This window comes from Elephantulus edwardii, unplaced genomic scaffold (genome assembly GCF_000299155.1).
Source record: "Elephantulus edwardii isolate Elephantulus edwardi_28Jun2011 unplaced genomic scaffold, EleEdw1.0 scaffold00007, whole genome shotgun sequence".
NCBI lineage: Eukaryota > Metazoa > Chordata > Mammalia > Macroscelidea > Macroscelididae > Elephantulus > Elephantulus edwardii.
In genome coordinates this window covers 30,537,083-30,564,620 of record NW_006399757.1, presented here as the reverse complement: position 1 = coordinate 30,564,620, position 27,538 = coordinate 30,537,083, and the positions used below count along the sequence as shown (strand labels likewise).

Genomic DNA, 27,538 nt, shown 5'->3' with positions numbered 1-27,538 from the left:
CAAGATAAATGAGTAAACACTTTTAGTATCTTTTCTCATTATATGGCAGAAAAGTTTTGGATTCTAAGTCTAACTCCATTCTAGCACCTTCCCTCTTAAGACATTAAAAGGTATTCCATCCTTTTCCACCCTTTCTTAGCATTTACTGAGCGAACTGTGACCAATCAGAATGGCCCTGCTTGTGCTTCACTTGACTGTCAACCTGGTTTTATGGTTTCAAGAAACTTAATTTTGTGGGAATATAGTGTTTAAAACTCTTTGGCTACTTAATACTTTTTTTTAAAAAAAAAACCTAAAACAGTCTCAAAAATCCTCTTCACTTGCGTAATAAGAACCTTTTCATTTTAAGCTTTCTTATAGTCTTTTGTTTGTTTTGTTGGGTCAATAAAAACCTAAATGAACCGGTGGGATTGTTTGACTGAGAATCTGCCTTGTCTTTCCCTTTTTCTAGGTCTATTATTAGCAGAAGATTCTTCTGCCTAGTTGGCACGCTGTACCTGTATCGGTGTATTACAATGTATGTAACTACACTCCCAGTTCCCGGTATGCATTTCAAGTGTTCTCCAAAGGTAAACCATTCCTCACTATAATTTCCTTTTCTGTTTGTTTCTCGTCTTTGCCTGGGGGTGGGTGGATGAGGATGGGCCTTTGATTAAAACCCAGAGTGGAAAATTCTTCAGAACATAGTCCAGTCCCTCCACTCTGGTCTGGGAGTGTTACTAAGCAGTATGACTTGGCAGCCACATCCCCACTCTTCTCAGAAGTTCCAAGCCCTGCCAGTGCCTTCCAGCTGAGGACATATGTGGTCTGCTTAGTATGTTAGCAATAAAGTTTGTTGAGGGGGCTAGCTTTTTGGCTTCTTGCCAGTCTTATAAAATACAACTTGCTCCTTTGACACAGATCCAAAAGCTTTTATATGCTGTTCCCTCCTTTTTCAGAGAGAAAGCTCAAATGCAAATAATATATATCTGTCTCTCCTTTTTTAATTTTCGTTCCAGCAGAATAATCCATAATAGCAGAGCAAGAGACGCTATATCTATGTTCATACTTCTACCTTAACACCCCCCCCACCCCCCGAAAACCCTAGAAATAAGAATCTGTTCTCTAGAAGGATGGAGCTCTTCACAGATCTTCACTTACAACTTGGAAACTTAAAAACAAACTATATCCCTCTCTTTTCTCATTAGAGCCATGTAACATTTCTTTGTTGTTGTTGCTAACTGCTCTCAAGTTGACCTGTACACAGAGAGATTGAACCACTGGAATCTGTAAGATTTTCATGAAGTAATTTTTCCACTCCCTAATTTTCCTTTAGGGAGCTCTGATGGCCTAGTGGCGAGAAGCTTCTCTGCAATCCCAAAGGCATGCAGTTCTAGGCCACCAGCTGCTCTGTGGGAGCTGGATGGACAGTCGCCTCCCATGCAATTAACTGCCTCTGAAAACCTGCTGGAGGATCATTTATGGGTCTGTTCCAACTTGAGGGTACACAACAATAACAGCAATTTTCCTTCTGGAGGTCTGGTGGCCTAGTGGCCACAGAGTTGGCTGCTAACCCAAAGTCAAGAGGTTTGAATCCACCTGTTGCTTTGAGGCAGAAACATGAGCCATCTCTGCTCCTGTGACTTATACAGCCTCCATAGCCCCACTGGTGCTGTGTGTTGGTTCTTAATCCAGAGAAGTGTCCTTGATCTTTTTTTGACTTGAACTTCCCCTTCAAAGAATTTAAACTCAAGATATCATCAGAACATAATGATTAGCTGAAGATAATATTTTTTTTTAAATGCTATTGCCATGGGAAAGTCTGCTGTTAGGGACCTCTCCAAAGTACTGAAGAGCAGTGGTGTCTCTCTGGAGACTAAGGTGCGTCTGATACAGGCCATGGTCTTTGCGATCACTTGTTATGCATCAGAGAGTTGGACAGTGACTAAGGAGGATAGAAGGAGAATTGATGCCTTTGAGCTTTGGTGCTGGAGAAGAGTATTGAGGGTACCATGGACTGTTAGGAAAACAAACAGATTCATCCTGGAAAGGGTTAAACCGGGCTGCTCCTTGGAGGCAAGGATTCTGAGGCTCTGTCTAACATGCTTTGGACATGTTGGAAGGAAGGACCGATCCTTGGAGAGGGACATCATGCTTGGTAGGGTGGAGGGACAACGCAGGAAAAGAAGACCCTCTGTGAGGTGGATTGATTCAGTGACTGGGATAATCGGGATGGGTGTATCGGAGATGGTGCGATTGGCACAGGACAGAGCAGAGTTTAGGGCTGTTGTACATAGGGTCGCTGTGAGTCCCAAGCAACTCGACGGCTCATAACAACAACAATATTAAAGCTCTTTAATGTGATAGGAAGAGACTAATTTCTCTCAGTTTTTGTATGAGGAAGTACAGAATATGTATATGGAATAATTTTTGTGAAATATGTTGTTGTTGTTCCATTGAGTTGGACCCAACCCATAGTGGGCTTTCTAGCAGGCTTTCTGAAGAAGTTAACTGCACAGAAGAGATTTCTTATCTGAAATAAGGGGCCAAATTCTTAGACACAACTCTTATCATGAAAGAAGTAAGGTGCTGTTGGTCAGATGACCCTTGAGCCTGTGCATTCACTCGTACTAGTAAAACACCCTGAGAACTTTCAGTCACACCTCTTTGCACATGTGTTCCTTCCAGAAGAGGCACGCTGTCTAGGGGAGCCTTGAGAGTTAACTTTAAAAGTTTACTAGAATTTTCAAGTGGTACCTTTGACATTGAAAGCGTTGGCTCTCTTTAGATTGTTTGCTTACAGTAAACTCCTTCTTCCCTAGATTTGTATCTGTCCTGTTATTGTTAAATGCCACCAAGTCGACTACAACTCATAGTGACCCATGAACCAGAGCTCCGTGTCATCCTCATGCCCGCTGTGGCAGTCACTGTGTCACTCCACTTCTTGAGGGTCTTCTGTTTACCCAACCCTCTACCTTTCCCAACATGATGTCGCTCTTGAAGCCCCAGTTCCTTCTGATAACATGCTTACAGTGAGTGAGGTGAAGTTTCCCCGTCTTTGCCTCTAAGGAGACCTCACGTTGCACTTCTTTCAGGATCAGATTGTTCTTTTGTCAGCCTGTGAGATATTCAGTACTCTTTGCCAACATCACAATATCTGTCCTAGATGTTATTTTACTTGAGTTTTTCCATGTGTGTTGCAAACTGTTTCCTTAACTCTGAAGAAACCTTCATAATGAATGGGTGTTTTCAACACAAGATTCTTCTATGTAAGCAGGCTTACCTTCCTAAATATATCCTTTTTTTTTTGTTTTACTCTCTCTCAAGTATTTACAAGGGAACTATTCTTACATCTTCTTGATACTCTAGAAAATGCTCTCAAGCTTAATACTCAGCCTGCAGCGCTTTGGCTGTGAGAAGTATCCTGTTGCTGTTGAAGTCTCATGGTGTGGTGCTCCTGATGGGAGGCTGGCTGGACTACAGCTGCCTACTTCCTGGTAGTTCACCATCCACTAAAAGGAACATGTATCTTCAATTTTCAGTGGTAGGATAATGATTAAGGACATTTGACAGAAGTGTTGATGTTACATTTGATTGTCTTGCCCTAAGACTCAAGAGTCTCCAAATCTAGAGAGCCATCCTTTTCCCTTTCCCCACCTGCCTGCCGGTCCTAACTACAGTGATTGACTCTGTTGTCCTGTAGAATATCCCTGACATTCTGGGGGCGGGGGGGGCTGGCCTTTTTTTTGTGTATTAATGAACTTGTTTCTGCCCCATATTACCTCTAAATAGAGAGTTGACTCTGAAGACTTAAGTAAATTCATTCATAACTTTTTGCTGAGAAAACTTCAGACATAGAATGGAAAACATCTTTATTCTAGAAAGAAGAGTTGCCGTACTACCCTTGGCTGCACGTCAAACTTAAGAATTCAGTGGCCGGTCGCGGACTGGAGAATAGCGCTGACGAGCTAGGTCAGAAGGAAGAGAAGTGTGGCATTAGGCGGAAGCTCTGGAGCTCATTTAGAGTCATATCCGTGCCCGAGTCGTCCTAAGTCTCCACTCAGAATTGAAAGGAACCTTACTGAAAGTCACTTAGTCCAGTATTCCACTTCATGTCTGACCGTCATCACCATCAGATCTTCATCATCTGCTTTGACCCATTACACAGAGAAGGAACTCATTTGAGTCACTGTCAAAACACAAACCTTCCCAGGAGTAGACAGAAAACCGCTATGATGTTGTGGTGAGGACCTTGCACAGCCACCGGTTAGCTGTGCGGCAGCTGCATTAGGCAGACCGTTTCACCTCTCTGAACCTGAGTTACATTATTGACAAACCGAGGCCAATAGTGCTTTTTGGATCTGTCTTGAGCGGGTGTTGGGAGTGAAAGAAAGCACTATTAGATATTTATAGAACATCTGTAAATGTAAAATACCGTTCAGAAACAGAAGACTTAGTGTCACGTGTGAGCTGTTAACTCTTTATTTATTTGTCCATATAGTCAGAAAACATGAATTAAGCGTTTGTTGGGTATTTGATACAGTCTCATGGTGGGACAGCGGGTAGAGAGGCTAACCAGGAGCTCAGAGGTTTGAGCCCATCCTCCTGGGAAAGATGTGGCAGGCTGCTTTTGGAAAGCCTGACAGTTTTGGAAACTCTGAGGCCATTCTGCCCTGTTGTGTAAGTTTACCCCATTGGCAATTATAACTTAAAGGCACTGGTTTTGGTTCTTTGTTGTTGTTGTTTTTTCTTTGTTTTGGTATAAATGCTGTTCAGAGTACTGTGGGTGAATACAATAGATGCAGTTCCTGCCTTTGTTGAAACCACCTTCATCCAAATGTTTGTGCTGCAGTAAGACCTCAAGCTAAGCAGTTGTCCTAGAAACAGAAAGGAGAAGGCAGAGTTGAGCAATAAAGAGAGTCTGGATCACTACAACCTGATAGTAGATTTAATGTAAGAAACAAGGCTAGAAGGGGAGGATTTCAAAGGCTTGTGTTTTACCACTGAGCTAGCCCGATCCTGTGTAGTGCTACTAAAGTGGACTTTCCATGATTTCACACACCGGTTAAGTCTGTTGTGAGTAAATTGGTGGCTTTTCTTATTAGACTTAATCATCACTAAACTTACAAACAAGATTGAGCTTTAAAATAGAACTTTTTGCTTTAATACAGGCATGCAAACTTAAACACAGTTCCACCATTACATTAATCACATAATGATTACACTGATTATTTCCCTTAATGCCAATACTCAAAATGCTTGGGTTCCAAGAAAAATGTTCCAACAAGTATGCAGTAGTAATTATAGAAATTGGCCCTATTGTTCATTCATATAATAGGAGTGTACTCTTTATTTCCCAATATATACAGCTTGGGAAAATGATTATTTTGATGTTAAAAGAAATGTAGGCCTCCTCTCAACAGTAATGAGCCACTGGGAAACATAGTGATGGAAATGAGTGTGAACAGTTCTCCAGTAGGAATTTCTCAGGAAGCAGGAGCCTTATGTCTCTGTGCATCCATTTTCAGGGCTGGTACTGGAGGCTGTCATGGTTTTGGCACCTTTATTTGTCCCTGTTAATTCTGCTCTGTCATACAGGGTCATAATCAACTTGACAGCACACAACAGTAACCTCATTACAGCCTTTCCCTGAGGAAGGTACATTTAATTGAGAAAACAGCATGTTGTCATCTTGGTTATATAGCTGCTTATGATTCTAGCTAACAAAGAGGGGGGAAAAATGAAGTGACTTGTAAGAAAGTTCTTGTTTGTTTTAGCAAGCTTATAGGATAAACACTTTCCCTAGTCTCCAGATACACAGCCTAATGCCGGCGGAACAGAAGAAAAAACATGTACTGTTTTCAGGATCTGCATCTCACACCATACACAAAAATCAACTCTTAGGCGGATCACAGACCTAGGAGTAAAGCCCCAAACGATAAAGTTTGTAAAAGACAAACTGGGACCAAGCTCAGAAAGCCTAGTCTACGATATAAGGACACTGCCAGATACACCCAGAAATGCACAATCTGAAGAGTATAAAATTGATGCATGGGACCTTCTAAAGATTAAATCCCTGTGTGCATCAAAACCTTTTCCCCACAGGGTTAAAAGAAAACCTACCGACTGGGAACAAACATTTGGCAATACCACCTCAGACAAGAGTCTCAATACGAAAGTTTACAGAATATTCCTGGGCCTCCACAAGAAAAGGACTGATAACCCAATTACAAAATGGGCAAAAGACATGGAAGGAATTTTCACTGAGGAAGATACTAGGATGGCCAACAGATATATGAAGAAATGCTCCAAATCACTGGCAATAAGAGAGATGCAAATCAAACCCACAATGAGGTAACATCTCACTCCAGACAGAGTTTAACATGACAGCAAGTAATAAATGTTGGAGAGGATGTGGCAAGATAGGAACACTTTACATTGTTGGTAGAAATGTAAAATGATGCAACCATTCTGGAAGGCAGTTTGGTACTTCCTTAAAAAGCTGAACATAGAAATTCCGTATGACCCAGTTATTCTAAAGCTTGGAATATAACCTGAGAAAATGAGAACTGAGGCTCAAACAGAAACTTGTACACCATTGTTCATAGCAACATTATTCACCATTGCAAGAACACAGACAACCCCCATGTCCAACCACAAATTAATGCATTGAGAAATTATGATATATTTATACAGTGGAGTGAGTGCGCAGCATGCAGAAGCAATGATTTTATAAATTACTACTTAACTTGGGAGGGACTGGAGAGCATTATGCTAAGTGAACTAATTCAGTCCCTGAGGACAAATACTGTATAAAACCATTATTGTAGAATGAGTATGAGGATCCAGGCGGGCAAGAGGGGTGGAAGCAGAAGGGTGAGAATGCGCTGGGGAGGAGTGGTTAATTATAGAGTCTCACAGTTTGATGGGGTGTGTGTGAAGGAAACGGAAACCATCCAGTGTGAAAAACAATGTAAACTTTGTAAATAAATCAGTATAAAATAAAATTTTTAAAAAACATGTTGTTGTTTTTATTGTTACGTGCCGTCGAGCCACTTGCAACTCATAGTGACCCTATGTACAACAGCCCTAAACTCTCCTCTGTCCTGTGCCAATCATACTGTCTCCGACACGCCCATCCCGATTACCCCACTGAATCAATTTTAATAGTCAGATGAATTAATCTGTTGGTGGATATGCATTAAAGGGAGATGCATGTTTATTAGTTATAGTGGTCCCCATGGTTACCTTAGATTTGAAAACATTAAGGAAAGATTCCAGTACAGCACAAGAGCTTAGCTGGCTTATCTTCTGAGGGAATAATTTCTGAGAAATCATTCTCTTGAATTTGAAAGGTTCCCGCCTCCCCCATGTGTGGTCAGATTGCGCAAGAGTTTCTCTGGGTGGTGTTTGAGCTTCCTTGCTCTGTACCAGTGTTAGCTTTTCTGCAGTACATGGATTAGAAAGATCAAAGCACCTCCTTTAGCTCACTGCTAAGTGGGGTTGCAGTCATTATCAGCCTAAAAAGTTTCTTTTCTGGCACAGGTTTAGTCCTAACAAGGCTAAAGGCTTGATGCTCTTCAGGATTTTGTAACTTTCTTGTTTACATTCTGCGGTTGCAGCTGGAGTGTTCCACACTACCATCTATGCTGATAAATGTTGGTGTTCTGATTGGCTCTTGCTAATCTCAGCAGTATTTCGTAATAGAGATTGTCGTCTTTTCTCAAATAACACCACGTCACCCTTTTGACTGGTGTGGACTTTAAATTTGTCAAGCTCAATGCTCCATTTTTCCTAAAGTTGTACTTGTCTCTAATTTTCTTGTCACTTTCATTATCCTTTCAATTCATTTTCAGGGTTTGTTTTTTTTTTTTCTCAATTTCTGGATTATAGTTATCTATACCCTTTCCCTCTGGTGTCTTCTTCATTTTCCCTCTATTCTCTCCACAGTTAACGGTTTTCCTTTTTCAGAAGGTAAAAAAAAAATTGAACAATGCATTCAATATTTTTCCCTCTATCTTAAAAAAAGAAGGAAACAAAAGGTTATCCTTGCCATTGTAAAGAAACTCCACATTCATGATAGATAAAATGAAAAAATACCTAAAAAAGGAGAATTTTCTTTTTTTAAACTACATTCAGCCCTGTCTGTTGCTGTTATTAGGGGCCGTTGAGTCGACTGTGACTCAGCAACCTTGTGAACAGCAGATCTGTACTCTGCCCTGTGCCATCCTCACCATTTCTGTTAAACTTGAGTCCATTGAGTCACTGTGTCAATCCATCTCATTGAGAGTCTTCCTCTCTTTCACTGACCCTCCACCTTTCCAAGCATATTCTTTTCCAAGGACTGGCCCCTCTTAACAACATTCCCAGAACATGTGAGATGGAGTTCTACCTCTAAGGAACACCTAGATTGCACTTTCCTCAAGACATCCTTGTTTGTTCTTTTGTCAGTTCATGGTATATTTAATACTCTTCTCCAGCACCACAACTGAAAGTCATAGATTCTTCTCTGTCGTCCTTATTCATTATCCAGCTTTCATATGCTCAGCAAATTATTGAAAAAGACCATGGCTTGATTCAGGGGCACTGTAAGACTTTAAACTAATATCATTGGCCCTTAATCACTTGGAGAGGGCTTTGCTTAACAGCAGACTTTCTCTATGTAACACATCTTCTGATGTCTTGATTATTGATATCAAGAGTATTGATTGTAGAACCAAACAAGATGAAATTGTTGACAATTTCAGTCTTTTATCTATCATGATTGTTGCCCGTTGGCCCAGTGATAAGTACCTTTGTTTTCTTGATATTGAGATGTAATTGATTTTAAAAACTATAGTATTTTGTTTTCTCCAATAAATTTTTCAGATCCTCTTCACTTTCAGCAAGCAAGGTTTCATCATCTGCATAATGCACATTGTTGATGAATCTTCCTTCAATTCTGATTGTCACAGTTTTCTTCATTAAGTCCAGCCTCTCAGATGATCTGCTCGGCATATAAGGAGAAAGGATGCAGCCCTGACGCTCACATTCCAGTGTTTAGTTGTTGCATACCGTTAAGTTGGAACAAATGCATAGCTGACCCTCCATTGGGTTTTCTGAGGCAGTAAATCACATGAGAGGAGATTGCTCATCTTTTTCCCTCAAAGAAACTGGTACATGCCTTTGGGTTGGCAGCATAACTCCCTACCCATAAGCCTCCAGAGCGCCCTTATTGCGCTATTAGTCCAGTATTTACGCATATTTCATTACCTGAATCTGGTCTTGATGACTAAACAGTTACCACTCTGCCTCTTCTTCAGGTTTAATCTTCACCAGATGTGTGTTTACATGATTTTTATAAACCATAAACTTTGCAGAGGGCTTTCCTGTTGAGACTTCAGAGAGTGTTGGGATTTCTTTTGATAAGCAAGCCAACTGTCTGCTTTCTCACCTGTTTCTAAAGACCCTGCCCTACATGATGGTAACATTTGAGGATACAAAATGTATCAGACAAGTTTCTCTCCTCTCCCAGGTGGTGGGCATCTAACTCCGTGGATCATTCACCATTGTGTCCAGTCATCCATATGATAAGTCTAGTGCAGCCCAGTTCCCTTAGAAGCGTTCAAGACAGTGGCTGATGCTGTTAGGGGTGTCAGCTGCACCAAGGAGGTGTTGTCTGAGCCAAGTATCAAAAGAATTTGCCTAGTAGAAATGGAGAAGGGAGAATGTGCCAGGTGGAAAAAAACCAGCAAGAGTATGAGAGAGAGTCTAGGGGGCATGGACAAAGCTGGGTGTACTGGGGGCATTTGATCCTAAAAATAAAAAAGCCAGGCGTGAGGGCAGGTTACAGCCCTATTTCAGGCCCTTCTACAGAGTTTGAACTTTGTCGGAAGACCATGGGAAGCCAGCAGAAATTTTAACGGGACAATTGGTCACAGCTTCCTAGATCTCTCCAGTGAGAAAGTCTTAGAGTCTGTATGTTGTTTGCTTTACTGCTTAGTGATTGGAAATTGTGATTGGTTCAGAGACTAGTGACCTGCCTGGTTTCTTACAGGTAGCCAATGGCAGAGAGAAGTTGGCCTACTCTTTCTTCTCCCACATTCTTCTCACCTGGGCCACAGGTGAGGATGCCTTGTGTGGCATCTGAGTTAGAGATGAGGTTAGCCTGCTGGAGCCAGGAGGCCCTTGTTTGAGAGACACTGGATAGGAGGAGGTGACAACAGTATTCTAAATGTCATCAACTATCATCAGCTATCTGCTTTGAAGAGAGCTTTGGTGGCCTAGTGAGTAAGGAGTTTCACTGCCAACTCAAAGGCACATGGTTTGAATCCATCAACTACTCTTAGAGAGAAAGGTGGACTATCTCTGATACAATTTACAGCCTCTTCCCACTGGAGGACCGTCTATGAGTATCATCTATGGGTAACAGTATGTGTTAACTCTTGTTACACATACAGCAACATCATCTACCATGAAGAGGTCAGCAGGAGTAGTGACAATACATAACTTTAATTATGCATATAACTTGCCCTCCAACTTACTGTGCCAAAGTACAAATATATGGAAAATAGAGCTTTTTTTCCCAAGGGAGGATTCTAGAGCTGTCTAGGTACCACTAGCCAGGGAATTCCATCCAAAAATCAGAATTACCTGCATAACAGACTTCTGTTCACCATAATTTGAACTTTATGATGAAAAATGGCAGTAAAACTTTGGTCACTTTTCAAACCTAGAACAACATTCGCCCCTATGCTTCACTTCACTCAAACAATAGAGATTCGCCATGTAAAATGAACAATAACACCAAAGAAAATCTCACCTTTTAGAATGGTGCTGTTATTGTTTTGTGCTATCAAATTGTACCAACCCCTGAGTAAGTCTCGAGCGGGTTTTTAGAGGCATTAGATCGCACAGGAAGAGACTGCCTGTCCTTGGGCAGTGCAGCTGCTGGCACAACATTGGCAGCCCAATACCTTGCACTAAGCCACCAGAGCTTAGAGGTAAGGAGTTACACAGCCAACCCAAAGGCAAGCGATTCGAATCCACCAGCTGCTCTGCAAGAGCATCTGTGTGATTTACAGCCTCTGCAGAACCGCTCGAGGGTCAGCCGTGGGTTGATTTCAGTTCATTGGTGCACAACAAGAAATCACTAGATGGCCAAGCACATACAGTTAAGTTATAGCATTTCCCCGAGGATGAAGCCCTGAAGGGAAACGAGAAAAGCAGGGAGGAAGCAGAAAGAATGTGATTACATTGTGGGTCTTGTAATTAATATTAGAAAACAAAATGTGTATAAATGGCAGAATGGAAAAGCAATTTTCTTTGTAAATAAATATTCTCTCAAATCACAAACTTCAAAAATAATGAAAATAATAGATTCTAAAAATGTAAAAAAAAGTTGAAAAAAAATTCCATCCTTTAAAGAAGAATGTCAGAATGTATAAAAATAAATACAAAAGTAAAAATGTTGTTGCTGTGGCATAGAACGAATCAGAACCAACTCCTAGCTGACCCGCCAGCAAGTTTTCACATGAGAGGAGATTGTCCATCTTTCTCCAACAGAGCAGCTGCAGAGTTAAATGACAAAATTATAGTGCCAGTGATTATGTTAAGAACTCAAGGAAGAATGACCAATGGATGCTAAAACCATATGGTGACAGTTTGTTGAGGATCAAAATCTTTACATGATTTTATTGCATTAGCACACACATGACTTACTAGTTATAAAGAGATTACGAGCTTCTTGAAAACCCTTTGAGACAGGCATTAGTTCTAGTTCCTTATGAGGTCACTGTGGGGACTTGGTGGCAGTGAGTTTATGATAAGAATTGATGAGCACACTGGAGAATGTAAAAGTATAGAAAGCTGAGCCCTTTAGAGCTTCATAAAAGGAAGTCTTTTTAAACAGAAGCTGTTACGTGTGTGCTCTAAGAAAAAGTACGTAGTAGAGACTCTACTTCAGATCGGTTGAGGTGGGTACAAGATTTCTGGATGAAACCGTATCTTTGTAGGCGTGAAGCATTTACCTTCAGCACGACCCCATGAGTCCCCATAAATGATCATGGAGAAGCTTGCATGAGAGCTGTGCATTTAAAGAGAATTCCCCATATTTCACATTGACATAGCACAGTAATAGTAATGCAACTTAAATGTGTATGGAACTTTGTATTTTAGGAATCACTCTTAGAAACATTCTCTCTGTTTGGTGAGCTAAGAGTAAAGATGAAAGCTTTGTTCTTGGCTTTGTACAGATGAGAGAGTTGAGGGCGAAATGACTGGTTCAGGATGACCTAACTGGTTAAGTAACACCATTAGGATTCGGACTAGGAGTTATCCTTATTGTTAAACATAAACTTGAAGAGGTAGGGTACATCACTACAGCACAACGCAAAGCAAACAATTCAGACATACTCCAGTAAGTTTTCACGTGGGAGGAGGTTGCTTATCTTTCTTCTTCTGAGCTGCCTGTGGATTCAAACGCCCAGAGAGGTGACGGTTTGGGGTTAGCAGCACAGCTTCTTACCTAGTGGGTCACCAGAGCTCCCTGAAGCAGCTGAAGTAAAACCAAACTTGGAAGACCTTTTTCAAGAATGCAGCACCTGTACAACTTATACATGAAATATTTCCCTCAAAATTAACACTTATAGATAGGTAAGTAAGTTTGGTTTAAATGGAAAATAAATTTTTGAAAAGTAGCACTCATTTGCTAAACTAGTAATCTGTACCCTTTAAGATTACACTCTAGAAACACTCAGGCAAACTTATGCTGTCACATCGGGTTACTCTGAGTCTAAAAAATCAACTTAAGGGCACCCCCCACTCCAGCAACAATAAATCAAGAATACTTAACTGTTTTCAGGCATTCAAGTGTGACTTTAAAGGACACCTATAACATTGATTTGATTCATTGGAACAACAGCATTGAAAGTACATCTGGACACTTTGTCCAGCCTTTGGCATGTGGGGTAGTGTTTGTAACAATAGCTCTTTTCAGAGGCGTAAAGGCAAGATTGTTTGACTAGGAAGTAAGATTGATGGGCTCTGATCCTTCTGAGTCACATGCACTGCTCAGTAGCCTATGTTTACTTCCTGGTCTGTAAAGGGATCGTAACAACATCCACGCTAATCACCCGCCCAGAATTGTGAGTATAAAATGAGATAATTGGTGGGAGAACTCTGTTAAAAACACTGGAATCATTATTAAACAAAAGGTATTCTATTACACAAAGCCACTCTGCCAATCCGTTTTCACTGCCCCGACAGGTGACCATGAACAGGTGCAAACTCCTGGGGAGTAGCTTCAAGCATCTTCCTGCTGCTGTGAACTCTAGGCATATATCACCTTCAAACATACTACCTTCCCTGGGGGGCCTCACAAGGTCACACCAAAGTCATTTTCACAAGTCACTTTAGTTAAATATCTGTCATAGGTTGGGAGAGCCAAATGCCAATCGAAATTTGGGAAGAGACATCATTTTGCTATTTTCAGCTCTAGCCTTTTGAGGCGTTGATGCCGAGGGAGACAGCAGTGTGTACCCTGCATTTCTCAGTTACAGGCTGCTCAGGACACAGATTGATGGACGTACTAGGGGTTTCTTTCTTTCTGCTGCTTAATTGAGCTCACAGGTCTGATGTTATGAGCAACTTCCCTGGTGGTTCATGAGTGATAGTGAGTTTTCTCTGTTTTGGAAGAAGGTGGTTCTTCAGGGCACAAACACAATGTCCTCGCTCTCCTCATTTATGTTGGGATCGACTGAGAGATGATCATTCAGTAGTTTTTCACAGAGCGTAAAAATCACATGGATGGAGACTGCCCATCTTTTCTCTTGTCGGGTAGCTAGTGGATTCGAATTACTTGCCTTTGGGTTGATATCACAACATCTTTCTCACTAGGTCACCAGGCTATGACATTACCTGTAATATAAGTCCTTGGTTTATCTCAGTTGCCAAGGGACTGGCCATGCATACGATAGCAGAGAGTTTTGGAAACCGTTTCTCATATAGAGGAGTCCTGGCGGTGCAGTAGTTAAGCATTCAGCTGCTGGAGGAAAGCTTGGAGATTCAAATCCATCAATAGCTCCTTGAGAGAAAAGACCTAGTGATCTGCTCCCGTAAAGATTCCCAAGACAACCTGAGAATCCATATAGGCTCATCTGCTGTGAGTCAGTGCCGGGTTCTCCTCCTGCCGGTGAGGGGCTGGAGCACCACGAAAGGTCACCCCTGGAAATGGGGTTCAGACAGTGCACAAGCGCTGCAGGCCATCTGCGGACTGAACTTTTTTGATAGCCAGCGGTTCACTGGTTGTAAATGCACCTGTGTGGTCAGCCTGTTCTGGAAGCCTTTCCAGCCCTGTTCTGTGCTCTTTTTCTCGCTATGCACCATTCGTACATATGTGCTCTGGCTGCTTTTACTTAATTTCTTGTCCATTCATTAGAAATTGAAAGAAGTTATATAATTCAGACTCAGAAACAATTTGCTATGGCTTTGGGAGACCATAGTTCACATAATAGCATTGCCCTGAGACTTTCTGGCACAGCTTGGTAGTGTCCCCTAAGAAGAATTTTCTGTGTACATCTCCTGAGAAAAGCTCTGTTTTTTAAAATGGAAATTCCGGAGCCTCTCGGTAAGGGAGTTTTCAGATCCAATCACAGCAAAAGTAAGTGCTCTCCACGCTCTCTTCTCACATGTTCAAAAAAACACACAACTGGACAGAATTCATGGAGCAGTGCTCAGAGAACCCTGAAAAGGAAATGCTAGAAAACAAAACATGCAGTGGTGAGCTTCTATTTTCTTCCTTTGTTTTTAGTTTTGTTTTGGCTTTGTATTTTCCCCATGCCTCATGGCCCAGACAAAAAAAAACAAAAACAAACCCAAATCCCTCTTTTGTGTTTGGAGGAACAGGGAGGTGACCCATTATAGGGAGAAATCCTGTCCAAATTCATGCCGACTGTCTTCACGACATTTAGGGTATTACATGTGTGCGAGGCTTTCTCTGGCCTAATTGCTAAAGGGAGTCTAAAGATGTTATTGTTATGTGCCATTGAGTTACCTGCAACTCACGGCGACCCTGTGTATAACACCTCTGAACCTGCCCTGTTCTGAGCCAGTCTTATTGACTCCAACACACCTGCCCCCAGTGCTCTAGTTACTGTGTCAGTCCATTTCATCCACGATCTTCCTCTTCTGTGCTGTCCCTCCACCCTTCTAAGCCTGATGTCCTTCCTTAAGGACTGGTCCTTACTGGCCATGTGCCTTTGGAATTGCAGTGCAACTTCTTATCACTAGTTCCCTCTGCTCCATCTACTTCTACTAATTACTGGGTCCAAAAGTCATTGCAAATAAGCACACAGATTTAACACCCTTTTACTCACAGTTGTGGAGTTTATTAGGGAAAGAGGTTTGGGGTGGGGGAAGATAAAAGATAGCACACAGTGAAAGTCTAGGTTCAGTCAGGAGCAGTTCTAGGGCCAGGTTAACAAAGATACAGTTCTTCAGTTCATTTAGACAGCAGCAAAACACAGTCCTTCAGTTAATGCAAGCTGCTTCTCAGTCAACAGCAAAATACCTCTGGCCCTGAAGGGTGCGCACTGCTTTCTCTGCCTCGTCCTTCCAGGTGTTGAGGTGCCCCTCTTCAAGGGCTCTGGCACTGACTATGCCTTGCTACAGCCTCGCTGTAGTCTGGTTAACTCTCTTATGTTTTCCTCAAAGCTGTTGATGATGTTGAAGATGCTGATCATCAGGGAGCCACTTGTCTGCCATTGAGGCAGCTGGAGACCAAGCCCCCAGCGAGACTAAGAGTGCCAGGTGGAGCTTCAAAGGTTCAGTTTACTTGCGCAGTCCCACCTGGTTGTGTGGTCAGGTCTAAGGGAGAGGATAGAAAAGTCATTCTAAAAATCCTGACCTCACGCTACCTTTATTTCTGTCGACCTGGCAGTTTATGTCACATCTTTTAACCTTGCCTTGAATGTTTTTTTTAACTTGTTTGTGTACACTGTGAATGCATTAGCTTGTTTCTGTCCCAGTCATTCAGTTCTGCCAATTTCTAATTTGTCATCTTTTGTAAAACAATGTAATTTAAACTTTTCATCTATAGTCCCTTTTAGTTTCTGGAGGCGGCTTTCCTCTGAAGAGGATTGGCGAATGTGGAATGACATTTTAAAAAAGAAAACTTTAGGGTTTTGAGAATACTAAAAAGAAATGTTTTCCTCACTGACTGTCCTCAGTACCATGTTTACCTATTTCACCTTCCTACCCCCCTGCAGTACACATACAGTTTTCCCACAAACATTTTCCTGTTAAAATGGGAGGGTGCATTAAGAAGCAATGCCACCTTGAGGATGGAGGTTAGACTTTTCAAAACAGGGCTTGGGAGGGACCATATAAAAATACTGGAAAAATGAAGTGAACTCAGAGCTCCTTTGCCGTAGTTCTCCCCTTCAAAACATCCATTATTATGATACAACTAGCCCACCTTTTTACTTAAACATTTCAAATACTATATCATGTTTATGCCCACATGCCATCTTAAAAATAGAATGCTCTCCAGAACTTAATAGACCTAACACTAACCCTAACTTTTTCTTCTCCCTTTCAATCCTTATAACTGAATCTTGTGATACTTACCTTCTTCAACAGATAGTTTTACATTCATATTAACACCAGTACTGTTACTTTGTGAATTTTTGTGTAACACCTTTTGTTCCCAAGTGCAAGATTGACTATCCTCATGCCCCATCCCACCTGGGCTCCTGCCGGCTTGGCTGATCCTGTCCCTTCTCCCCAGCCACACCGTTCCACATGCACACTTAGGTCTCTTGTCCTGTCTTCCTGGTGTGGTTCTCTGCCCTTTGGTTAGCTCAGTTTTCATTGCTTACATTATTACAGTTCTAGAAATGCAGTTCACAGCTAAGCCGTGTATTTCCTATAATGGCTTTTCCTTTTCCACACTTTGTTTCCTGTGGCATTAATAATTGCTTTCCTTCTTGCTTTATTAGTTTTCTCTGTACTTATTCACCCCCAAGTTGTGATTCTCAATACAATCAGAGGTATTAGATATTCTTTTATTTCATCTTCTTGAGGCCATGTCTCCGGAGCCTCACAAATGGGACTGGCCAGTTGCTTAGCTTGTTAAACAGCATTCAGACTCTATTCATTGTCATTCTGGTGAGGCCCATTTCTTCTCTGTTTACTCCCTTGTTTTGTAGTACATACCCTCTCTAATTTCATGAGAAAGTATATAGTTGGTAAATCTGTTGAAATAGTGCATTATAAAATACTGAAGGCAGTGGTGGTTCAGTGACAGAATTCTTGCCTTCTGGGTGGGAAACCTGGGTTCAAGTCCCAGTGAACCTCATGTGCAGTCACCATCTGTCTTCCATGGAGACTCAGTACTGCTGGGCACGTTTCAGCGAAGCTTCCAGATAAGGTGGGCTTGGGGCAAAGACATGTTGATCTACTTCTGGAAACCAGCCAGTGCAAACCCTGTGGATCACAGTGGGCCCGTCTGCAGCCGATCATGGGGGTAGCATGGGACTGGGCACCATTCTGTTCTATGGCACACAGTGTCCTCTTGGTGATAGCACCCAACAACCTTATGAAAATTGGCTTAGGGATCTCTGTGGCTCCTTTGCAGAGAGCCCTCACCTCTCTGGTGGTTCAAGTCTACGAGGGGCTTTTTGGGAGAAAAATCTCCTTGAGATTTTCTACCTCTGAAGCCAGCTGGAGGGTCAACCCTTGAGTGGTTCTGACTTGACAGCAATGATTGAGTGAGTAACTAGGCTCCTTAATAATAGAAACTCCAAACTCACTGCCAACAAAACAGAACCAACTCGGAGCTGACCCTGTAGCCAATTTCCAAGACTGTAAATCTTAACAGAAAGAGACCGCTCATCTTTCTCCCATATTAGCAGCTGATGGATCCAGAACACCAGAGGTGCAGCCTCGTGTTAACCAGCTGAGCTCCTTCAGTTAATAATGTGACTGAGTACAAACTTAGAAGCAGTCATTTCCCCTTAGAATTGTAAAGACACCATTCCAAAGCCTTCTAGCTTCTAGTACTGCTTCTGAGGAAAGACTGATTCCTGGTCCTTGATTGGAAGCTTAGTTTTAATCTCTGGAAGCCCTACAGCATCTTCTTAATCCTGAGACTGGCATCGCATGATGCTGGCTTCGTGTATAGATGGGTTTGGATTTTTTTCCTTCCTGTGTTGGACAATCAGTGATACCCTTCACCCTGGAAACTCAAAGTGAACGAGCACGTCACTCTTCTAAATGATATGTTCCAACTGCCATCTGTAATTGGAGGTCCTAATAATTATTTAAAAGGGAAATTGTTGTAAAATAGATGTCTCCTAAAGTTGTAATATCAGTTAAATGTTGAAAAGGGATTATGGTGATTAAATTGGCCAACCACAATTTAAAAAATGCTGACTAACATGCCTATAAAATACAGACAACACACGCATTTTATTTGAAAGAACAAATAAAAGTTATATGAGCTAGTTCAAACCATTACTAGTATCCAGATCAGACTTCCATTGAAGTAGATTTGTTTATAGGCTTTCCCCCCGCCCCCCAATCTTATTGAAAGGAAAAACATCTTGTTACCCATATAATTTCAGGAGGCTTAAGGCATATCCTTTTCAGTCTCTTATTTCAGTTTGGTCTCATAGAATCATTTCCCCTAAATCTTTCATATTTTTTTGCTGCCCCACCCTCCAGCTACTTTAGAGTAGTTGTCCTTTAAACTAACCATGGTGAGAAAACCTAAGTTTTTCAGTATAGATTTAAAGGTTTCTTTCCCCATAAAGGGAGTTAACAGTAAGTTAATCTTTCCTTAGGTATAGGTGTAATGAAAATGCTGGAGACAGAGCTGCTGAAATGTGCTGTTTAAGTACTGATATCTAAGGAAAGGTCTTGGCCACATGCTTTATCTCTTGGACCAGGGGCTGCTGGGAAGCTGCATGCGGAGTGATCCAACCTGATGGCACAGATTCTGTGTGTTAATTCAGACTTAATTCCTGGGTGGATGTAGTAATCATAGCACACGCACTCACATGAGCTGATAATGAGACTTGTTTCCTTTCCCCTTTAGCTTTTCGGAGACTGGGAAGCCCAGCTGCGAAGAATAATGAAGCTCATTGCTGGAGGCGGCCTGTCCATTACTGGCTCTCACAGCATGTGTGGGGACTACCTGTACAGCGGCCACACGGTCATGCTAACACTCACTCACTTATTTATCAAAGAGTGTAAGTCTTCAAGCGGACCGTCCCTCAGCCTTGTGTCACCTGCCATTCCTCATGTTCTCCAGGAGAGCAGCAGCCTCATCCTGCCCCCATGCCTGATGGCCCATCCCTGAAAGCATGGCATGGCACGAGGCCATTCTTCTTGGAGATTGAGAGTGTGTGCCCAGCTGGGAAGCATGGAAATTCTTGGGTCATGAAATTCTGATTTTTTAAATTCTGATGCCATTACTCATTCACTCTGCAACCTTGGGGGAATGCCTTAGCTTCATTTTCAGTATGAGTTATTGTTGAGAGCTGAAATTTACTTTTGTGGGAGGAGTTGTAAGTTAAAATTATAACTTGTCTAGGTACTAACAGGTATGCATAGAATAAGTAGTACCTGCTGTTTGTTGTAGTTGTTGCTTTGTTAAGATGTTAATAATAGTAATAATGTGTTCCTGCAAAGGAATGTGGAGCCCTGGAAATACACTGAGGCTCTACCCTGACTACCACTTAAGGTGACCGCTGCCTCTTACTGCCTGCACTCTGATTCCTACCTCCCTTACACTGCTCAGACTCTTTTTAAACAAAACCCCACGTTTTCTATCTCACTTAATATCTTCTAACATAATGTATCATTTACTTATTCAGGGTAACTGTTGAATATTATCACTCTTGTTGACAAGGACATCCCAAAGAGAACTCTTTGGCTCTTTTGTTCACTATTCCTGGTAACTGGCCCTGGCACATAATAGGTGTTCAATAAATGTTAGTGTGTGAATGAATGCTTCTTAAACCACTTGAGAACGAGTATAAGCCTCATCTTTTTACCCCATGGTAGATCACATTTAAACATTTGTCTAAAATTTCTAACCCTCTGTGTTCCTTCCAATGAGAACACAGAGTAGAAATATCTATCTTACTAGAGGTTTTTATATTCCTTCAGATGTCCTCTTAAATGGGAATATAGACAAAGAGGGAGGGAGATAGATAGATAGGTAGGTAGATAGATAGATAGATAGATAGATAGATAGATAGATAGATAGATAGATAGATTTTCTTGTTTTGTTTTTGTTTAATTTCCCATGGTACTAGGGATATAATAGCTAATGTTAGATGGATCTTGGCTGAAAGCAGAGCGTACCAGAGGAATGTCTATCTGTGTTTCATTGATTAGGCAAAGGCATATGACTGTGTGGATCACAATAAACTGTGGCTGACTCTGAGAAGAATGGGAATCCCAGAACATTTGATTGTGCTAATACAAAACCTATACTTGGACCAGGAGGCAGTTGTCAGAACAGAGCAAGGAAACACTGCATGGTTCAAAATCAGGAAGGGTGTACACCAGGGATGTGTCCTATTTCCATACTTTTTCAATCTATATGCAGAACAGATCATCCAGGAGGCTGGGCTCTATGAAGAGGAGTATGGCATCAGAATTGGAGGAAGACTCATCAACAACCTGTGTTATGCAAATGATACAGCCTTGCTTGCTGAAACTGAGGAGGACCTGAAGCACTTGCTGTAGAAGCTCAAAGACAACAGCCTTCAATATGGATTGAAGTTCAACAAAGAAAACAATGATTCTCACCACTGGGTCATTTGGCAGCATCAGGATGGATGGTGAAGAGATTCAGATTGTTGACAGCTTTAGTTTGCATGGCTCTACAGTCAGTACTCTTGGTACCAGCAGTCAGGATATCAAGAGATTAATTGCATTGGGAAAGTCTACTGTCAGGGACATCTCCAGAGTACTGAAGAGAAACAGTGGCAGTCTGGAGACTAAGGTGCACCTGATCCAGGCCATAGTCTTTGCAATTGCTTGCGTTAGCATTAGAGAGCTGCACAGTGACTAAGGATGATAGAAAGAGAATTGATGCCTTTGAACTGTGGTACAAGAGAAGAGTTTTTAATATATCATGGACTGTTAGGAGAATAAACAGGTTGGTCCTAGAAGAGGACATCATGCTGGGCAGAGTGGAGGGACAGCACAGGAGAGGAAGACCCTCAATGAGATGGATTGAGTCAGTGACTGGGATAATGGGGTAAGTGTGTCGGATATGGTGAGATTGGCACAGGTTAGGGCACAGTTTAGGGCTGTTGTACATAGGGTCGCTATGAGTCGCAGGTGACTCGACAGCACATAACAACAGCCAAAAAATGGGTGGTTCAACTTGCTCACCACTACAGTATGTGTGGATGTAGACTGCCTAAGCAGACAGTTCAGGTGATCTGCTTCTGAAAAGTCAACACAGCCTTGAAAGCCATATGACACAGTTCTTCTCTGACCACAGGGAATCAGCACAAGTTGGGATTGACTTAATAGAAACTAAGAGCAATTATAGCCCTATCATTAGTGAGGCTCTTGGACTGGAATTCCCAGACATTTGGATTGTATTTTTTTAGTGTTTGAGAATTGAAAATCATAACATCTCTCCAGTTAAATAGATTGGAACCCTTATTCACTGCTGATGGGAGTGTAAAAAGGTGCAACCACTATGGAAGGTGAAATGGAGCTTTCTCAAAAGGTTGGAAATAGAAATACCATGTGACACAGAAATTCCACTACTAGGAATATACCCTAAAGAAACCAGAGCTGCCATCCGAAAAGATAAATGTACACTCGTATTTATTGGACATGACATGGTAGCAATCCAGTTGCCCATCAGCAAAAGAATAGATGGGAAAATTAGGGTATAGTCACACAATGGAATACTGTGTCGCACTGAAAAACAAGGAATTCATAAAATACTGCACACCATAGGTGACCCTGGAGGACATTATGCTGAGTGAATTATCTCAGTCACAAAAGGACAAATATTGCATAGTGTTATAAAACTATAGCATAGTGTTATACTGCTTTGTTCTAAAACAACTGTCATGGGGGTTGGTGGGAAACTAAAAATAGAGGGAATAAATAATGAACACTGTATTGGAACAGATAAGGGAAAGAACCATTTAAAAAGAATGCATGAATAGGCATTATTTGTTTGACAACAATCTAAAATAAGAGGGTCACAGCAAAGTGGACTGGGCGGAGGATAACAGAGGGTGGAGTAAATTATGCAACAGTAATACTTTTTTTTAAGTGAACTGGATGGGGTTGGGGAGGAAAATGTGCAACAGTGAATGAATGAAAATCCAACTTTTATGTAAACAAGTTAAAATTATAATTTAAAAAATAATGTCAAAAGGGGGGAAGTAAAATTTTAATAAAAACAAAAACTCTCTAGTTAGCAAATAGTTGGGCTTAGAAAGCAAGTAAGATAGTTGTGTCAATTATAATTGCTTAGCCCGCATATAAGAACGGAGAGACCAGTAAATACTGGGTTTTGTGGAGAGCATTTGTTGATTGCATTCAAGGACATTCCAACTCCGGGAGGCGCCACGTCTGCAGAGTAGAACTACCCCACTGAGACTTCAAGGCTGTGACTTTTGGAATCAGGCCTGAATTGTGACCTGCCTCTTGGTTGGTTCATGACCAACCTTTTAGCAGTAGTCAAGCACCACTTGCAACACTCAGTCATCTAGAAGCACAGATTCCATGAAATGTCATTTGACAGTTTTCCTTAAAAAAGTAGAGCATGATGCATTAACCTAGCCTTACTTGTGTGATCATTAAAACTGTATTTATATGACTCAAGTAAAAACCAAATATGGATTATTATTGATGTTACAGTTATATATAAGCTGTTTCTCTTTTCATCTTGGTATCAAGTAAGCTAAGAGACATTTAGCCCTTAGATTTGCTACTCTGAAAGATCTAGCTTCAGAAGGCATGATGGAAGGTATTTCTAATCATAAGAATTAGCATCACTTAATGGTACTTAATTTCTCCTCATCCCAGATTCTCCTCGGCGACTCTGGTGGTACCCGTGGATTTGCTGGATCCTCAGCAGAGTTGGAATCTTCTGTATTCTCTTGGCGCATGACCACTACACTGTGGACGTGGTGGTGGCGTATTACATCACCACGAGACTCTTCTGGTGGTATCACACTATGGCCAATCAGCAAGTGAGTACCCGCCCTCATTTGATTCTGTCTTCTCATCTCTTGGTTTGATGTTACCTGCTTGGGAATGGAGACACACCCCTCCCCGCCCATGAATTCACAAATGTCTAGTTTCCATTTTTTCTTAAAAGTCATCTACTAAGATTATGCTATGTTTTGTGATTTTAATCTTCCTTCAGAATCAAGATTTTTTCTTTTTTTTAAAAAAAAAAAGGTGATATAATAACAGAAAATTACTTCACTATTACTGTTTGGCCAGTGTCCACCCATTGATTTGCATTCTGACACTCTTCTTCCCACCTACAGCTCCTTACTAATTCACTACTTAACGTTTTTAGTATTGTTTAGTACATGAGTAACCACATCACCATTTGAAGTCTTCATTTATGTAGCCAAAAAGTAAATAAGCCAGAAGATAGTCTTGTTCTTCCAAAATTGGGAGGTTTGGGGTTTCTCTTAGTATGTGGATCATTTACAGATAAGTAGAGACTCCTGGGGAATGGTGATACGGGTGTGAAGCTGGGACATGTGCGTGCAAATGGAATTCTTAATAAATTTGAATATGAGAAGTGTTTGAACTTAAAGATTATAAGGAAACCATTTGCTCTCCTTTTTTTTTTTTAAATTTTTGTGTGTGTACCATCAAATCGGATCTGACTGGTACTGGAGGAGATTGAGAGTGTCCCTCCTTCCCCAGCAGAGCATCTGGTGGATTTGAACCATGAGCCTCTGGGATTGCAATGCAGCTTCTTGCCACTAGGCCACCAGAGCTCCCCTTTGCTCTCCTTTTGAGATGGGAACAATTAAGCATCCTTCTTGACATGTTTTTCCTTTCTCTGTTATGTTAGGTGCTAAAAGAAGCTTCTCAGATGAACCTCCTGGCCAGAGTGTGGTGGTACAGGCCATTTCAGTACTTTGAAAAGAACGTCCAAGGAATTGTACCTCGATCTTACCACTGGCCCTTCCCCTGGCCCGTAGTCCACCTCAGTAGGCAAGTTAAATACAGCCGATTGGTGAACGACACATAACAGCTGTACAAAGTGGGGGAACGAGGAACTGTCCAAAGTGCTAAGAACTCCATGAGAGAAGATGCCATAAAAATAAACACCTCCCTAATCCTATTATCTTTCAACCGTTACCTTGACTTAACCTATTGAGTTACCTGGTCAGCACTGTGATCTTTTTTCTCTCCAAAGGACCCGTGTTGGACAAAATAAAGAAAATTTCACCTATCATGCACTGTACACATTTCCTGTTCATAGGTTTGGGATTTACATAACCCATGACTACCATGTTCCTTTGTATATGATGCAACAGCATAAATGTAAAAGCTTTTATATCATAAGTTCTGGTCTTTCCAGTCACATCTGGAAATAAAGCGTATTATTTTCTTGGGAAAACATACTTTTCATATCTCTTGCCCCAAAGATTGGGCTGTAAGCCATTTTCTAGGAAATGTCGCTATGAAGGTTTCAACGTACCTGAACGGAGTTTGTTTCTGAAATCTTTCTGCCTGTGGCACCAGTTTTCAAATAAAAATGACAGACACAGAAAGGTTTGATAACTTGTTGGGTTTTTGTAAAATCAGCAGAGAGTGTCAAAAAAGTGCAAAAAAAAAAAAGATTCTGTTATAAAGTGATTTTTCTAAGTATTTCCTAACTTTATTTTTCAAAATGATGTTATGAAAACCAAATTTAAAGATTTTTACATGTCAGAGAGAAGAGTTAAAATTTAAAAATGCTTCTTGGGAGAGAAATTTGTCTATGTTTCTAGTGCCTTTCTTGTCTTGATTGTATGGTCAGTAGGCAATCTTCAATGTTTTTCTTTCAAATAAAGTATTCCATGAAATGTATGTATACACTACTAAATTTTGCATTTATAGCTAACGTAAATCAGAAGACTGTTTATGGCTTTTAAATTGGTCTGAATTAAACAATGGGGAAGCTAATTAAGAATAAGAGCCTGTTCACATATTGTGAGTAGGTGGCAACAACATGTATTACTTAGATTATTTTAGCATTTATTTTGGTAGTTTGATTTTAACTATACAATGAAAACAGCCATGGATACCCCTTTTTTAAAATAAATAAGAGTTTTAAAAATTATCACCCAACTAAAACATGGAATCTCTTTTCCATACTCTCATGACAATTTTGTTGGTAAACAACAACAAAAAAGAGATCTATTTCTTTAAAATATATTTGTGCAGAAACTGCATGGAACTCCTCTAAGTTTTACTCCTACCAAGGTATGTTTGGGGAAGTATTCTATTCTATACTTGCCAATATGGAGAACAAAATAGTTTTTTAAGGACGAAGAAGTATATATATCCATTCTGTATTTTACGTGCCGCAGAATTATCTCCTATAGGGGTTTTTTGTGTGTATGTATCCACAAGGTGATCTTTGTATTGTAAAACAATAACGGTGAAGGAAATAAAAAGGCTTTTAAAAATTTGTTTGTTTTAAATCTTTGTAAAGTTATTATTCCAGAGAATATACTGATACCTTACAGCTTACCTAGATCATAAATTAATCAAAATGCACTTTTTAATAAAAAAATGATAAATGATGATTATTTCTGGTCTCTTTGTATTATTCTAAAAAGGAGTGAATGTAGTCATTAAAGCAAGAAAGAGAACAGTTTCAGGACTTCTTCATTGAGTTTGTGTGGGCCCCATGCACTTTAATGGCTAACTGCTTCTCCCCGCCCCTTCTTGCAATCCCTTAAATATCTCTCCATCTTTAACAGCAGCTTCTACAGTCTGAATGGGGGGGAGGGGGGGGACTGTGTGTGTGTGTGTGTTTGAAAATATTTGGGGGGGGGTAGGGAGGAGAGAGAGAGGAATCACAGGTAAGTTCAGATTTCAAATCTGTTTACCAGCTATTTTAAATTCTGTGCTGACTGACTTTTCTACCAAATCATTGATTTCATTTTCTCCAGTATCTGGAAATAACATGGTTCTTAGAGTTATGATGAATTCCATAGTCTTAGAGGAGCAGTCTTGGTGTGGGGGTTCAGAAGCTGTAGTTCTGCAAACAACATTTGGAGCCATCTGTAGTAGCATTAACTGTCTTCAGGGTACACTGAAATATTTATTTGAAGACTAGGATCTTCAGAAATTATTTGGGCCCTGATCACCCTCCTTGAAAAGGTTAGTCATGGCCTATAGCCTTTGGTTGATTGTCAGAAGACATCAGTGAATCTACTTTTTAATTGGTATGTAGGGTGCCAGAGATTGTGAAGATGGCACAGGATAGGACAGGGTTCAGATCTGTTTCTAGTAGGGTCTCTATGAGTCTTACTTTTCAACACCTAACAACGATATCTAGAATCTAGCCGAAATACTCTTTCTCTGTTGCTGTGTTCTTATCAGAAGGTCACTTATAACTCTTATTACCATACAAAATCTTATAAAGAATAAAGGGAGGAAAAAAAGCAATTGCTTCAGAGGAGTTTGTTCCAAATTCTGGACACCTAACATGTATTGGTTTAGAACTTTACACCATGGGATTTTCAATTGCTCATTTAGACTTTTCTTTCAGTGAGCCTGTTTGGGGACTTGAACCTCCAGCCTTTCAGTAACATTTGAGTGTGTTAAATATTTTTGCCACTCAGAGACCCTGAGAAGAGAATTCCTCCATTATTTCTCCCAAGACACTTAATACGTCATCTGCCAGACTTGACAATCCAGCATGGCATTCGTAGACTTCGCTGGAAAACGCTGCATGGAGTTAATGTGTGATGTAGGATCAGAACGCAGGTGGTGTAGTTGGTAAGGAGTTGTGCTGCCAACCCAAAGGCAGAACCTCTCTGAAGATTCATATCCACTGAGAACATCACAGGTAGAAGATGGTCCATCCCTCCAGTGCCATTTATAACCTGAAAACCAGCTAGAGGGTCAGTTACGAGCAACTGCATAGCTGTGAGTTTGAGATTGTTCTGCCATGACTAGGTCTGGAAAGGTTGATTTCCTTCTGTTCTATATTTGATTCTTGTGGGTCTTAGTCAACTCAGCAGCACCTAACAAACTGTCCACATCATCAAGGAGCCTGGTGGTGTAGTAGGTTAAGTGTTGGACAGATGACCGGAAAACGGGCGGTTCAAACCCATCAGCTGCTCTAGGAAAGATGAGAGGTTCACCTCCAATTAAGATTCACAGCCTCCGAAACCAGTGCAGGGTAACCATGAGTGGGAACTGGCGCCACAGCAGGGAGTCTGGGCTTTGGCTTCTCTTACATTAAGGCGACCAGGTACAAATGGTTAAGATAATGGGCTGCTAAGCAAAGAAGATGGTGGTTCGAGTCTATGTAGAGATGTAGAAGGAAGACCTGGGGATA

The 27,538-nt window shown here is 41.1% G+C and overlaps 1 protein-coding gene across 1 annotated transcript in view; it reads left to right on the top strand.

The window, feature by feature from the left end:
• LOC102875446 (phosphatidylcholine:ceramide cholinephosphotransferase 1-like) overlaps window positions 1–25,780 on the top strand; it is a 41,929-nt gene extending 16,149 nt beyond the window's left edge. Inside the window, exons 2-5 of the mRNA XM_006880310.1 lie at window positions 452–569; window positions 19,055–19,208; window positions 23,035–23,201; window positions 24,047–25,780. Coding sequence (XP_006880372.1) covers window positions 452–569; window positions 19,055–19,208; window positions 23,035–23,201; window positions 24,047–24,226 — 619 coding nt within the window. The 3' untranslated portion in view covers window positions 24,227–25,780. The remainder of the gene's footprint in view (window positions 1–451; window positions 570–19,054; window positions 19,209–23,034; window positions 23,202–24,046) is intronic.
• The last annotated feature ends 1,758 nt before the right edge of the window (window positions 25,781–27,538 follow it).